Below are 15,913 nucleotides of genomic sequence, written 5' to 3' on the forward strand. Positions count from 1 at the left end.
GGAGACAAACAGCCATACCTTAATGGCGCATACTACGGCCCATCGGTTCCTCCGCTGGTTAAGCACTAACGCCGATACAAACCACCAGAATGCCGCTGATGCTTCGACTGCATCGGTAGCTGTCTACGTTGCTCCTGTTGCTGCATCCTCAGCCTAATCTGCAACACCCTCTCGTATGCTCTAAAGTCAACTAGCGGGTTCAAGTTTCAAACTATGGAGTGTGACTTCGCCTTTTATTAGTCAAACCGTCCTGTTTTAGTCAAACCACATAGTTCATAAACTTTTATGCTAATATCCAACATCATTCAACTGCTCACTCATTCACTTGATCAAAGAAAAACATGGTGAATTATATGGTGGTGTAACTGGTGTTAGATTGAAGTCTTGGAGATTATATTCTTCTTTTATTTGGTTATATGGTTTTTAAACTTTTATGTGAGTATCCAACATCATATAATTCAATCATCTGCTACATTCACTTATCATCTAAATATGCAATCCATGTATTTTTTTTTCTTCAGTTACTTATCTAACCACATTTTGGAGAATTGAAAAATCAAAATCTAACATTAATATACTATGTGGACCATATGGCTAATGCATGTGGATACTTGGATAGCTCTACAAATTTTGAAATCCAACAGTTTCATCAGCAGGAAGTTTCCATACTCACTTTTGAATAATATAAGTTATACCAAAAAAAGACTATCATACCTCAAAGATTAAAGTATTGAGAATAGATAGCCGAGTTGAATAGATATATGTAATTAATTACTAAACTGTTCCACGCCTAATACTAACATAAACCACTGGAAACACATCTGAGACCTTTCGAAAATTGAAACAACAACCCCTTCTGCTATTACCGACGACGTCATAAACAAACATCAATGACATCATCATCTACATCCCGACAAGGAGAAGGCGAAGGAGTGAAGTAAGGAGGAGAATCACACGGCGTCAAGAACGGAGTAGGCTCCCTGGAACATTCCTCCGGAATATCAACCCGCACTAGTCCACCGTCATCATCATTATCATCTTCCATTTCCAAATCATCTTCTTCGATTGTAAACAGAAGCCTAGATACTCGCCACTTGTCCACCGCCATTACATCCTCCTCCTCCGTGGCCACCGCAAGACCATTATCCTCCTCAATCTGTACAGAAACAGTTCCGGTTGGCTCAATACGAGACTGGTGCTTCTTGCAACACGTGAAGAACTGGAGCAGAACCTCTTTACTTGCCGGAGACGGCGATGGACGACAGAAGATGTAAGAGAGCTCGGCGAAGAAGATGAGGAGGAAGAAGAGTAAGACGGCGAGTAGCACCGCACCGGAGTTGGTGAGGGCATGCATACTTTGTTTTAAGAGAGAGTGAGATCAACCTTTGGAAATAAAGAACTATGTGACCGGGTAGTAGTGTGGTTTCAAGCACGAGAGTTAACCGGTGTTTATAGGTTGCCGGTTGGTTAAAAAAAAGAGGTGGTGTTTGATGATGATGATTAATGATGTTGGAACTTGTGGGCAAGGGGACAAGGAACTTTTTACAGGTAGCATGCTGCTTTTCTTTAATGCTGTAGTATCATCAATTATTATTTTTTATTTTTTTGGCCAAAAATGAATGAGATGCTATATATATATTGGTTACATGTTTTTCAATTGTGGAATGTGTGTTTGGACTATACAGTTAGTTCACAATTTGATTTCTTTCCAAGTACTGCATAATATACTCTGTGCTGTGAGTGCTACTTTCACCTATTAATACTTTAAAGAGGTGTCTGTTACATACATTATATGTTGTCTGAAATGTTTTTTTTAATTTTCAGCATTGAAAATGCAAATGATTTATTCATACAGATGCTGTTGAAAAGGGAGAAAAGCACTGTAGATGTATTGATATGCATTAAAATAGAGGTCATAAACTTCACTAATGGAAAATATAAGTTTTCTGGATTTGGGAGACAATGTGATATTTAAGCAAAGGATTGTTCAGCACAAATGAAAAGAAGAAAAAAAACACACACTCTGCTCACATACAACAAAGGGTTTAGTACCTTTGAGCTATTCTAAATAGCTGAGAAGTACTCTTTGCTGAGCTTTGGGTCAGGTTTCATTGACTTCTCACCTGGTTTCCACCCTGCGGGGCAGACTTCATCAGGGTTCTCCTGGATGTACTGTAAGGCCTGCAACATTGAGAATATACATCAAGCAAAGAGTAATAGGGTGAAAGAAAGAGCGGTTTTTTGAGTAATGTTAGTATACCTGGAGGGTTCTCATTGTCTCATCAACGCTTCGGCCAATACCAAGGTTGTTGATGGTGGAATGTTGGATCACTCCTTCTTTGTCTATGATGAAAAGCCCCCTTAGTGCTATTCCCTGCTCTTATCACAAAAGTTCTCGTTGTTAAAACACTTTGAGAGTTTAAAAGGAAGCTAACAATTGTTTACCTGATCATGGATGAGCACTCCAAATGACTTTGAGATTGATTTAGTTACATCTGAAATAAGGGGATAGTTCAGATCACCAAGCCCTCCAGATTTTCTGTCTGTCTGGACCCACGCAAGGTGGGAGAACTATGTAGAGACACCAGCAAAAGAAACAGAGACAAGTCAGCAAATAAAAATACTGGTGATGTCATATTGAGTTTGGTGCTATACTTACCACACTATCAACAGAGACACCTAACACTTCTGTGTTCAACTTCTCAAACTCTGCATACCGGTCACTGAAGGCAGTGATCTCTACAAGACAAAAAAAAAAAAAAGAGATTAAGACACAGTGTGTGAATCTCCGATACTTCGATTGAGTAAAATGGTAACCTGTTGGGCAGACGAAAGTGAAGTCCAAAGGGTAGAAAAAGAGAATCACATACTTCTTCCCAATGTACTCAGAGAGCTTAACCTGAAACCCATCAACCACAAATTAGTTTCTATAACACATTACTCACCAAATACTACTCCAATTAGCTTCAAACTTATGTCATTGTTGTAAGAAACTAGCCAAGATAAAAATGAGAAAAAAAAAGGAAGGTTACTTTAGACAAAAGATACCTTGATGAACTCCTAATCAAACACAGCCTCAGCCTCAAAATCAGGCGCCTTGTTTCCAACCAATGGAAGATCATCCTATCAACACACACACAAGAACAAATAGTTTAACATATCAGTTCCAAGGCGCAAAATAGCAAGAAGAACCTAAGCGCCGGCTTTGCAAAACCAGTGTTCTAAAAATCGGTTTACTCCGAAAATCAGATCTAAACGGACCAATCTTTTTTTCTAAAAATGGTACCTAAACAATAATTCTCTCTATAAGGAGGGGCCTAACCACAAACCAAAGCTTAGCAAATTTCTCGAACATTGGCTAAAACTAATACTTAAATGTATAGCTTCAAATGTCACTTCCAATCCACAAAAACTAGCAATCGTAGAACAAAATGTCAATAAAGTTATGGACTTTAAGTGGTATCTATCCGATTCCAGCACAGTGGAACTAGAAAGTGTCGACATTGAGATAACAACTTACGGCCTGAGCCTTGACGGCGAAGCTCCGGCGAGAAACGGAGCTGAGGGAAGAGCGTTGAGCAAAGCTAGAGCGGAGAGAAGCGGATGCGGGGGGAGAGGATAAGGTTCGAAGGAAAGAGAGGGAGGGAGAAGGAAGGGAAGAAGACTTGGCTGGGAAAGCCCTAGTTGAGGAGATGAGAGTGGTTGAAGAAGTAACCGACGCCATTGATAAAACACACACTTTTGTTTTCTCTCTGAGCGACGAGAAAGCTTATCTGTCTGTCTTTGTAGTGGAACTATGGGGTGGATGATGATAAAGCCCACAAAACACTTTACTGGAGCAGTAGTTTAATAATTGTCTTTGGGCCTATTAGGAGGACAATACTAATAAAGCCCAATATAAGAAGCCCAGCCCAGTTAATAATGTTTATTTACTAGACATGTTTCTGTAAGAGACTGCGGTGAAAAGGAAGGAAGGAAGGAAGGGGATGGTGTTTTTCATGTCGTACCCGCCGACACGGCGGCAGATGATGGTGTCTGTTGGGTTTTTCGCGGTGGGTGTTTCTCTCTTCGCCGCTGGAGCTTATCTCTCACTGGAAAACGTAGGACCGCAACAAGCTCGCGTCAAGGCTCGGAACCAATTCGTTAAGGATCGAATCAGGAAATGGCTCGACGATTAGAGATCACAAAATCCATTTTGATGCTGATTCTCGCTGCACTCTTAGATTTTGAAGTGAAGGGTTCGTCAACGGTTTAGTCTTTAAGCGATCTGAATCTCCACTTCAATGACAATTGGTGGGTTTATGTAAAACTCGTACATGTTAAAGTTTCAAGCTTTTTGTTACTTACATATGAAGAATCAAATCTTGAGACAACGAGTGAGCATAGAGAGTGTATGTAGATCATTAGTACATGTAAAAGTCTTTAGATTCCCATCTCTCACCTCATTACCATTTTGATTTTCTATTACTATGATTTTCCTGACCGTGGACGTTACTATGTTTGGTTTATGAGCTTGTGTTGTGTTTCATTTAAATAACCTTTAGGCTCAACGTCATAACATCTTTCGCCTATGCTTCTTTGTAAAGAAAGGCTCTTCCTTGTCGTTGACTTTTCTCCCTATGTTCTCTTCTCCATAAGGCCATTTATTGCTCTTCTTGTCTATGTTTAGTTCTATGGAGTGAAGATCACTCTCGCCTTAAATCTTCTTTGTTTCCGTCCTCAACTTCTCCATCTTTGATGTAGTGGTTGAGGTACTCTTCAGTCTGAGAAGCTCTTTTGATGTCGGAGAGCGTTACTATAATCATGTAACCGTGTTTTGACTACCACAAACAAACTAATCATAACAGATTTGTATACTTCTGAAGTCCAAAGGTTAAGGACAAAAATATACTAGTCACTCAGGCCCAACTCAAGCCTAGTAAAGAAGTAAAGAGCTCAAGAACTATGGCAGTGATCAAACTTCAAACTTCAAACTTCGAACCATTTTTTTCCGAACTAATTGTGGTTGTTTATTTTATTAAACTAGATCGTTAGTTCAACAATATGCCGATGGTTTACTACTCTGAATATATATCTATTAGAACTATTTATGTTTCTCAGTTTAAATATTACTCGTTTCATTTGATATTATCTTCATCTGATTCCTTTTTTCTTTTTCAAACATTGCATTTTCTTCTTCTTTTTTACTATTTCATTTTAGGGAAAATTTGGAAAAATGCATTTATATGAGATTCAAATTTGAAAACTACACTACTATTTTTTTTTTTGAAAATTACCTTTTTATTTATATAAAATGACTAAATTATCCAATCGGCATACTTTTATAATCGTGTCATGTACAAAACGATTCTCCCGTCCAGGAAAACTAGTAACGAGATATCATCGATCATCAACTTTTGGTTTGTGAACTACAAAAAAGTCTGTGTGTATCACCAGCGTAGTCATGCAGAGTCTGAAATTTTTGTCACATAAGCTAACTTTCATTGAAATCCATTTTCTCGTTGGCTGCCACTATACCTAATTGTACACCTATTCCATCTACATTTAAAGCCTCTTATTCAACGTGCAGTTCAATACTGAGGAAATGAATGTCACCTAAACTGTTCAGATTATGGAACAAGAACGAGCTATGTTTCGTTCACGAAAAACAGAGGAACCCTGACTTATGATGTGATGATTCCTAGAGGTAACAAAAGGACTAAAAAGCCTCAGGTTGAAGCTTGTAACAAAACGTCCATTAAACTATACATGGACTAATAAAAGAACATATCAAAATTCAAGCTACACTTCATTTCGTTTTTATATTTTTAGAAAAGACAAAACTAAGAAGACAAAATTTAGATATTCTACAAAAAATTAGACAAAGAAAAAAACAGAGGTAATAAATGATTGAATGAAAGCAAAGAGCTATCAATACTCCATTATTTAGATATTACCTTCTCTTTACAACATAAGATCCAAATATTAAGTTACAAAAACCAAGAATACAAAATTTATCAAATCAGCTTTCCGTAGGAATATTGATCCTGAACTCATCAAACGTACCAGTACAGTCTATTTCCAATGCATAATTTATGAGATCCAGTGAAGAACGCAACATAAAATTCTTTCATGTACCATCATATGTGTAAAGTATAATAGTTTTCGTCAAGGAACATTACTGAACAATGTATACAATGCACCTGAACTACGTACTTCAATTAATAAGGACGTTTAAGTATGCATATTCTGGTTTATAACTTCTATGATTTAAGTCCTTGTGATTCACTAAGGTGTATTTAGATTTTGATAAACTTCAAAACACGAGCAAAAAACATATGAACCCAAAAACACATAAATAATTTTGATTTAAATTTAATTTAAAAAAAATCAAAATGAAGGTAAAATGTCTTTTACCATATAAGAAAGTGTAGTTTTCAAAAATATAAAACAAAATTGTATTTGTCAAATTTCAAAACACAAATAAGGTATTTTTCAAATTATCCCTTCATTTTATCTGTTTAGTAATTATCTTCTCAATGAAAATAAAAAGACAAATTTCATAAATGAATAAATACGAATGAAGATAATCCAAAGCGTGAGGGTAGCTTTCGGATAAACACAGATATTGTCTCCATTTTCTTTGGAAATTTTGGGATCATGGGCGCTGGGGGTCCCATTCTCTATCAGCCTGCTACTGCCACGGTGTGGACCCAATTTAAAAGCCCACTCTTATTTAACCATCTCACGTGAAAATATGTATATATATTTTTTAAATTTAAAACGAAACCTCTATTCATTTCAAATAATCTGTCAGAAATATTGTTGAATATTTTTCCATATGAATTATTCTTTTGTTTTCTCAGAAGTAGGCATGGGCACAAGATCGGATATTCGGGGTTTTGAAGATATCTATGATTAGCTTCGAATGTTATGGATATCTAATTTTTTTTATTTGCTTTGCTTCGAAAAAATACAGATATTCGGAAAAACAGATATCCTGAAAATAAATAGATATTTGCGGATATTAGCGGATACTTAGGGATATCTCATTTGTTTTGATTTATACAAATAATCTTAAAAATTCGATACAAATTTTTTTGTAAAATAATTTTTTTCGTGATATAAAAGTTAAAAGAAATAGTGAATGTACATATTTTGTAAATTTTTAAACTTAGTTAACAATTATAATAATACAAAACTTAAGAAAAGTTCTATAGTTGTCATAAATGTTTTTTTTATATAATACTTTTATATAAGTAATAATGTGAAAATAATATGTCAAATCATATCTTCGAGTAATAATTATATAGTTTTATGCATTTAATAATAAAAATACATGTATTTATATATCGACGGATCGGATCGGATATTCGCTTCCTAAAATTTTTAATATATGTGATTTGCTTCGATTTTAACGGATATTGAATTTTAGTATTTGCTTTCCTTCGAAATTTTACGGATATCTTGAATTTTTAGATCTAATAGTAATAAATAACGAATCGAATCAAGTTTAACGGATAAAATGTTAACTCATAGTCAGAAGTTGTCCCACTAATGATGTTCAGTGTTCGCTCTCGTTGACGGAGGAGAGGTACGAGTCAACAAGTCAAATTTATTTGGAGGTGGAGTTAGACTATCTCTAATCCTAACTATATCATTTTAGGTATATTTATGGAGGCCTCGATTGTTTGATTTTTATTCACCTTTTTCTTTATAAACATCATTTCTCTGACAAAATTGTTTGATTTTTTTTTGCGGCTAAATGACATCAGATAATAGTTTTTGTTAACATATACGTATTTATCATTTGAAAGTCAAGGTAGATACAGTTTTCTTTACAAATATTTTTCAACCTTCCTTTCTGTTACCATATGTTACTACTATCATAAAGCCTATCCCAAATTATTTTAAAATTATAAACATTGTACAAGTATTTCATTCCTCATGCTGAAAAGGTGGTGATAATGGTAACACTAAGAATTTTACTGCCTTTAAATTACTGACGAAGTTTTTTTCTCGAGATCTAACATTATAACATATTAATAACTACAAAAACTCAAGAAAAAAATGCGAATGTGGGGGTTCAGATTTGAAATGGGGCCTTTTCATATAAAAGAAATGGGACCTGAATCTTTGATGCAATGAAATAACTCAGAAGAAGAGAGTGTGAGAAAAAATCGTGCAAATGTTTTGTTTCCATTGTACCATATTTTTCAACCAAACCGCCAAACTTAGCCGTCCCTTTTTGTTTTTATTTATATCAAAAACGTTTTGTGTTTTATTTTTTATACGTAAAAGATTCAAATAGGTTGTCTTCCTCGAGTTCACATTTTCAAACTTATCCTCCAAGTTGGATAACATTTTGAAGGTAATGTATATATACACATTGTGATTTAAAAAAAAAGTATATACACATATAATACTATTGTAATTTCTGGATTTCTACTACTGGGAGTAACTACAGTTCTTTAATAGTTGCGGCTGAAGTACTTATTAGTGATAGTTCAGCAACAAGATCAGTAATATGAATGTGGTTACAAAAAAAAAGAAGAGAGTGCAGTCAAAATGTTAATAGTTAGATAACATAACGAAGATGGACAAAAGAAAAATTATAGTGAAAGACTTATCTATATGCAAAAACCCCACATATTGTAACTGTATTGTGGTTTTTATTGGGATTAGCTGTTTTGTGGGTTTAGAATAGAGATCGATTATTTTGTAGTGTGAAATTGCTAGTTACCCGTATGATCAAATGGTGTGGTTTTCTAACTTCTATATAGAGCAATCGGATTTGTCTGTCACCAGTAAATTGGTTTAGATGAGCATGATTATTGAGTTTCTACCTAGATATTTCTCCAAAAATATTTTTTTTAAAATGAAAGTAATCTACCTGTGTGTTTCTTCTCTACACAAATTTGCTAGTTATTTGTGACTTTTCCATATATAATTTAATTTTCGGTTGCAAGTCTTGAGGTATCGGCTGCACATATATCAGTTAATACTTAATATAATCTGAACAGTGCAGATATTTTTAATAAGAAAAACAAAAATGTAAAAGAAATGTGTGGTCCTCTCCCTCCGGCCATTTAGTTTTGGTTCATAGAAAGTACAACAATTAGCTTTGGTCCCCTAAATGTAAATAAAGTATGCAAACAAATATTATTATCAGGTTTATTAATTTTCATAGGTAAATATATACTCTTCTTATACCATATTGCAATCATTATTTTCACTGATTAATAGTTGTATCCGTTGATAATTGTACTTTAGTTTTAAAATCATACTAACGGGCGCGTCGTGACGTTCTTTATGTTTACAATGTGTTAAAAGTTTGATAAATATAGTATTAATGAAAATGTCCCAGTTCTTTTTTGATGTTGAACGAAAATGTCCCTGATATATTAGGGTCATGGCTAGCTCTGAAACAAATCCCAATAACGGTGTTGCGATTATTCTTCACACAAATTTATTTGACGGTGTTAAAATTTACCGAGACAAAAAGTTAGAAATGGTCACATTTTAACCAGCAAAACTCATTTAACGAGTTACAATTATAAATTCCTACCAGCAGATAGCTCATATACAGACAGACAAACATGTGATTTGCAATCCTTTGTGATGATATATCATGAAAGAAACGTATATCAATGTGGGTCGTATATAATCAAGCGCAGTAGATTAGAGTATGAGGAGAGGAGTGAAACACGAAAACACGAGTAGATCCCAATCAAACAAATCTGATCACATCTTTGTTTTTGCAAATTATATTGGGAACCCAAGAAATAATATTTTATCGGCTAATATATTATAGGAGTATATATATATATATATATATATATATATATATATATTTGTATTGTGAAGTAAATTTTATAGATTTATAAAGTCACAAGACTTACCTCAACATGAATTCGAAATTTGGAACATATAACATGTTCTTAAGTCTTGTCTAGTAAATTTAGTTATTTTAAAAGAAACATCTTTGTTTTATAGGAAATTATTGTTGAACAAATGCAGTCGGAATTTTGTGAGGAAATTAAGAAGAAGAAAAAAAAAGAAATGTGTGAGCACCAAGATAAGGCCTGAAAGCACGTGAGAATTATATCACAATCATATAATTTACGGACGATAGTATGAGATAAACGACACTTGTAAGAGTTCAACGAATAAAATAGAAGTGGACCACGTACGTAGTTCATTGCACGTCCTGATTTTTGCAGTACGTTTGATAAGTAGTATACATATTTATTTTCACTAAACTATTTATTAAACTCACGACTTAAGATAGTAATAAAAGGAATTTACCCAATCGTCAAACAAGATAGAAATTATACTAGACACTTAAACAAATTACAACATTGATGTAATATACAAATACAATATTGTAGTACTGATTAGATTAATATTAATGTTATATCAAATACTAGTTGGTGGTCAAATAGTTTTTGAAATGAATAGTCATAAACTACAGTTTACATCCAAATATAATATTATTTACATTTCGATCCGAACACCAAAAACTATTCTCAAACTCCATGATTTATTGAAGTAAATAATTAAGTAATAAATATTTATAACTTTACTTTTCTATTACAAATTTTGGGTTATTTTTCAATTCCCTGAATTCATACATCAAGTTTTTTTTACTAAACTGTTTATATATCAGCTTTAGTAATGGGAAACATATGTATACTGTTTTAGTTTTATATTTCATTAAGCGAACCAATAATTCTAGACTTCTAGTCCATCTCTATATGGAGTATTAGTTAGCACCAAACTATAGGATGGTGGTTGCTCGGTATTGTAAAGAAGAAAACACGGCCACAAAAGTCAAGTCGATTTCAAATATAATTTGTTAGTCTTTATCCTTCTCGATTATAAAATGATTATAATAAAGAAAGAGGGAGAATAAACTGCAAAATTTAAGAGAGAGATAGAGAAAAACATAAAACCATCATTATTGGGAAGTCTTTAAGGCAGTCCTTAAAAGAGAAGGGAAGGGAACCCAGGAGAAGAATGGAGGAAAAACCTCTATATAAAAGCTGTCCCTTATGTTTTCATGACCAAAAAAAAAAGATAAGGGTTTTTGTTCTCTACCCTCCAATAACGATGCTTTAAGGGATGGTATGAAGGTGTTAAAAAAAAAAAGGGATGGTATGAAGTAGAAGTGAAGATGCATGCGATGGTGTGTCGGAAAGGCAAAGCACATGCTCCACAACTTGAGCTTCTCACTTGCGTCAGGGGTAAGTATCCTCTGTACCTTCTTACTTTTTACTTATTATGTACCACCTCACTTCTCAGCCACTGGATCCCTATTCATTGCATATACTATTCATTTATAATACGAAAGTGATTTTTTAATTATTTTATCTGCTTAGAACTAAACTTCATTGTCAAAATATTATCTTTTACGTTTACAGACAGCCGTAACAAACACCGTCCGTCAAAATATTTTCTTTTTCCATAGTTGGTGATGTTTACGTCACTTTTTGAATTCCAAGTATAGTTTTAAGCTAGTATCCGTAAACTAATGAACATATTCAAAAATTGATTACATACAATTATCATTTTTATATTATAAAAAGAGTTTTGGTTATAAAGTTTTCAAAGTTCCATGATTCTCTTTTATCTACAGTCTCTCTCATGCACGACGTTATATAACAAACATTTTGAGATTACCATTTATAGGGACTTAAATCGTTTAGAAGCTGATGCTGACTCGATTATCAGATGTGTTCCATTTCCACATGAAAAAAGGATTGTCTGACTCATGCAAGCCACACATTTATGTGATAAGTGAGTTTTATCTGCTTTGAGAGTCCATTATTAATTAAGGATCTTGTTAGTTAATGATGTCATAGATTTTTGTTTAGCAAGCAGATAAGTTTCGATCTGTTCACTCATAGTAGATCTCAAACAGGTTTTTTCCTTTCATATTTATATACTTATAAGTACGTGGCTAAGTCCATGAACATAAAATAACGTATAACAATGATCTCTGTGGTATCCCTTATATAATTTGCTAGACCTAATAAAATATGGAAAATAATTTACACTAGGACAAAACCACACTAACTTTCACACTAACTTTAAAAATATTTAATTATTTCTTACACTATAAATAACAATAGAACCTCTTTGGATCCAATGCCAACGAGGTTTATCAAACGAGCATTCCAATACTATAATTTTAAAATGTTTACTCGATATAAATGAACTGCAGGTCTGCAACAACAGCAACAACAACAACAACAAAAGGGAAAATAAAATAATGATTGAAAAGAAATATCATCACGCAAAACCTTAAAAGTACTATCGATGTCGTGTCCTCCTCCTCTTCATCTACAACAAATAGTTCCCACAGTTTTCACATCAATATTTAAACATTTTCACAATTTTTTTTTACACACTCTCTCTTCCTCTCTCCTTCGTATAATACTATATTAGTACTGCTGTTAAAAAAATACTATATTAGTACCATTACCCATCTTTCTTTCACCACCAAACCTCTGCACATCCTCTCTACTCTCTCTCACCCTCTAGCAAAAAAGATGTCAGGCAACTGTTACCCAAGAGAAATCCACCACACCACTCCCTCGTTGCACCATCGCCAAAACGACGCCGTCGTTGATAGAGAGTATTTGTTCGAGAAATCACTAACACCAAGCGATGTTGGAAAGCTAAACCGTTTAGTCATACCGAAGCAACACGCTGAGAAACACTTCCCTCTAAATAATGCCAGCGATGACGTGGCGGCGGCAGAGACGACGGAGAAAGGGATGCTTCTTAGCTTCGAGGACGAGTCGGGAAAGTGTTGGAAATTCAGATACTCGTATTGGAACAGTAGCCAAAGCTACGTGTTGACCAAAGGATGGAGCAGGTACGTCAAAGACAAGCACCTCCACGCAGGGGACGTTGTTTTCTTTCAGCGGCACCGTTTTGATCTACATAGAGTCTTCATTGGTTGGCGAAAACGCGGCGAGGTTTCGTCCCCTTCCACCGTCTCCGTCGTGTCTCAAGATGCTCGAGTTAACACGACGACATACTGGAGCAACGGCTTGACTACACCTTACCGTCAAGTACACGCGTCAACGAGCTCTTACCCTAACATTCACCAAGAGTATTCACACTATGGTAAAACTCTTTATCTCTCATCTCAATTTATTTTGTTATTTTTCTCTTATCTATCTGTCAGATATATATACACTTTCTGTTTTTATAGATATATGTCATAGATAATGTCTTTTCTTTTCACCAAAATATATACGTTCGTACATGTTATAACATAGGTTATTATTTTATGCTTGTTGTTTTAGATTACCTTAAACATTTTTTAGACTGAGCTTTGACCATTTTAGCTGGTGGATGTTTCTTCTTATAAAAATTGTCGGAATTAAAAACACCCACTAGTTATTTTATTTTATCCTAAAATATGTGACAATTAAATTTACCAAAAAAATTGTGACAACTACTTTAGTTGCGTGTGTATCTATGTAAAATAACAACCTGAGATAACATTTTGTAATAGATATCTCTCTTTTTTCACATGTCATTTTGATTCTGGACAAGAAAATAAAACCCCCGCAATTTCAATTATCTTCGCCAAGTTGTGTAAACTTAAGGAGAACCGTCCAATCAACTTAGACTAACGTGTTCGTTATTTCTTCCTTTAATTGATTAAAAACTAAGTATGTAACTAAAAGATGCGCACGTGTCGTGACGGTGGAAAATTGTAGGCGCCGTCGCTGAGACACCGACGGTAGTTGCAGGGAGCTCGAGGACGGTGAGGCTATTTGGAGTTAACCTCGAATGTCACGGTGACGTTGCCGAGCCACCACCGTGCCCCGACGGCTACAATGGCCAACAGTTTTACTATTACTCAACTCCTCATCCCATGGTAACTTTTTATTTATTCTGTCATATTCAATTTGCTTACGTCAAGTATGTTTATGCTACTATGCCAATAATTAAGTAGTTATAAAACAGATGTCGTGGCTGTTTCTCGAGATGAGACATACGAGATTAGTAGTTTTTAAAAATAGATCTGAAAGAGCTTTTGTTTAATAACTAATATAATAAAGAAGGAATCAGGAAGACTAATACTGCACTTGAATGTAAACGCACATGGCCAATTTGTTGATGATAAATTGATAGCCTAACATAATCTGTTTTCTTCTTTTTCTGTAGCCTAGCATGATTTTAATGAAGAAGATTAAGTGATAAATAATAACAAATTAACAATAGTTGCGTGTTGGTTTTGTGAAATAGAATGTATCATTTGCTGGGGAAGCAATGGAACAGGTAGGAGATGGACGAGGCTGATGATATTTGAAAAGAAGCGATAATCTTTTAGACTTTGACTTTAGATTATCAGTCCATACTTGGCTCAATTGTCACAGAGAAAACACCAAAAAGGAGGAAAATTAATATCAGTATAACTTCATTATTGTGTATTTAGTTATTTGCTATTTAACCAATTTGAAAACAAAATAAAAAAGAGTATAATTATTTTTCCAACATTTGAGTCAGAGAGTTAACTAAAAATGTGTATTATTTGATGCCTGAGAATCAGAGATAAATTCAATGAAGCTTGCAAAAGTCATTTGAGAGCTTGTATCATGTATATGTGCATGTATAGCGAATCAATGATGATGAAAGATGATTTGGGAATTGTTATGATTCATGTGATGAGATTACAAGAAGAAAAAGGTGTGGCCCTAACAAATGATTAAAGAACGGGCATAGCATGTGTGTAAAAATGTATGTTGTGTTACAACTTACAACGCCTTTTCTATCTGGTCCAAAGCAAAACCTAAAGACCATTTTATTCTATATTACTCTACTTTTGATTCTCTATTGTTTTTTTTCTTTTGAATTGCAGAGAAAGTGCGAAAGGAATATCTGAATCCCTTCTACAAGATATTCTGACAAAACGAGACGGTCCCAATTGTTTCTTTTCCTTTACGTTTGCCATTTTAAATTGCAAATGTGAACGCAAACGAAACGATCAGGACTTTGGTATTCTAGGAGTATTTTCTAGTTCGTTTTTAAAGTTCAGATGTTCTCGTCTCCTCTCTTTGGTTCCTTTAGTGCTCTCCAAGAGTTGATCTCAACTTCTCATCCACACCATAACAAAGAAGTGTGTTTTAATTTCTTTCTCTGGGCTGGGCTTTAAAGCCTTTTGAGTTTTCGCTCTGGATCCAAATACTAAAGTTTTGGGAAATTAAGTAATTAACTAGTAATTGTCTTGGGCATTTGAAAGATTATAGTATAGTTACTTGATAATATCATATCTATATTATTAAAGTTGAAGTACATTTGTAATTTGTTTGGAAACAAAAAATAGTAGAATAAATGAGATATGTTTGGAAACATAGATGGTAGAATAAATTAGAGATGTTTGGAAACATGGATAGTAGAGATGTGTACTTTCTTTTATTTACACATTTAGCCATTATATTTTCAATAAATTAATAACAAATGAGAATTATTTAGAAACATGAATAACATATTTTTATTTATTAGTTAACCAATATTAACTTTCTGCCAATATAAAATCAAAAATGTTAAAAATTGGGTTTTACATATGATTAAATGTTTGGTTTAGTTTATTTTAATAAAATATTTTTATTTTAGTTTCAATCGGTGGAAATTACGTACCCAAAAATATAGTTCAAAGATATGTTTTTGTGAATAAAATAATAACTTAAATCAAAATAATTAAAATGTTTTTCATTTATTACCACTTAATTTTCCACTCCATATAATTATTTTACTTGATAAAAAAATTATTTATATTTCACTTAATTTAGCTAAACACATAGAAATAGTTTTTTCATTAATTTATAAAATCAGTTAGACAAGAACATTATTTTTCCATTTAGGTACATGTTGTTCCTTTCGGATATCAATTTTCTTTTGTTTTGAAACC

General features: G+C 33.8%; 2 protein-coding genes and 1 pseudogene across 3 annotated transcripts; 1 reads left to right on the forward strand and 2 right to left on the reverse strand.

The window, feature by feature from the left end:
- Positions 1–654: 654 nt before the first annotated feature.
- LOC108809647 (uncharacterized) lies at positions 655–1,764 on the reverse strand. The gene has a single exon (XM_018581800.2). The coding sequence runs from the start codon at positions 1,352–1,354 to the stop codon at positions 875–877; it is 480 nt and encodes a 159-aa protein (XP_018437302.1). The 5' UTR covers positions 1,355–1,764; the 3' UTR covers positions 655–874.
- A 145-nt stretch (positions 1,765–1,909) lies between these two features.
- On the reverse strand, positions 1,910–3,724 carry LOC130495466 (2-Cys peroxiredoxin BAS1, chloroplastic-like; annotated as a pseudogene).
- Positions 3,725–12,117: 8,393 nt separating this feature from the next.
- On the forward strand, positions 12,118–15,209 carry LOC130496555 (B3 domain-containing protein At3g11580-like). Of its 2 annotated transcripts, none has more exons than XM_056988681.1 (3): positions 12,118–13,116; positions 13,719–13,879; positions 14,251–14,499. In XM_056988681.1, exons 1-3 carry the CDS (start codon positions 12,534–12,536, stop codon positions 14,302–14,304), a joined length of 798 nt encoding a protein of 265 aa, XP_056844661.1. In that variant the 5' UTR covers positions 12,118–12,533; the 3' UTR covers positions 14,305–14,499. The 2 variants fall into 2 exon arrangements, with proteins under 2 accessions (XP_056844661.1, XP_056844662.1); XM_056988682.1 differs by lacking the exon at positions 14,251–14,499 and adding an exon at positions 14,864–15,209 and having other exon boundaries at positions 12,120–13,116.
- Positions 15,210–15,913: the final 704 nt, after the last annotated feature.

The sequence above is a fragment of the Raphanus sativus genome, chromosome 6 (genome assembly GCF_000801105.2).
Source record: "Raphanus sativus cultivar WK10039 chromosome 6, ASM80110v3, whole genome shotgun sequence".
Classification (NCBI taxonomy): domain Eukaryota; kingdom Viridiplantae; phylum Streptophyta; class Magnoliopsida; order Brassicales; family Brassicaceae; genus Raphanus; species Raphanus sativus.

Coding starts and splice junctions, on each gene's coding strand:
- LOC130496555 (XM_056988681.1), top strand. CDS start 12,534: ATGTCAGGCAACTGTTACCCAAGAGAAATCCACCACACCACTCCCTCG. Junction 13,117..13,718: donor CCAAGAGTATTCACACTATG/GTAAAACTCTTT, acceptor GGAAAATTGTAG/GCGCCGTCGCTGAGACACCG. Junction 13,880..14,250: donor ACTCAACTCCTCATCCCATG/GTAACTTTTTAT, acceptor TTTGTGAAATAG/AATGTATCATTTGCTGGGGA.
- LOC108809647 (XM_018581800.2), bottom strand. CDS start 1,354: ATGCATGCCCTCACCAACTCCGGTGCGGTGCTACTCGCCGTCTTACTC.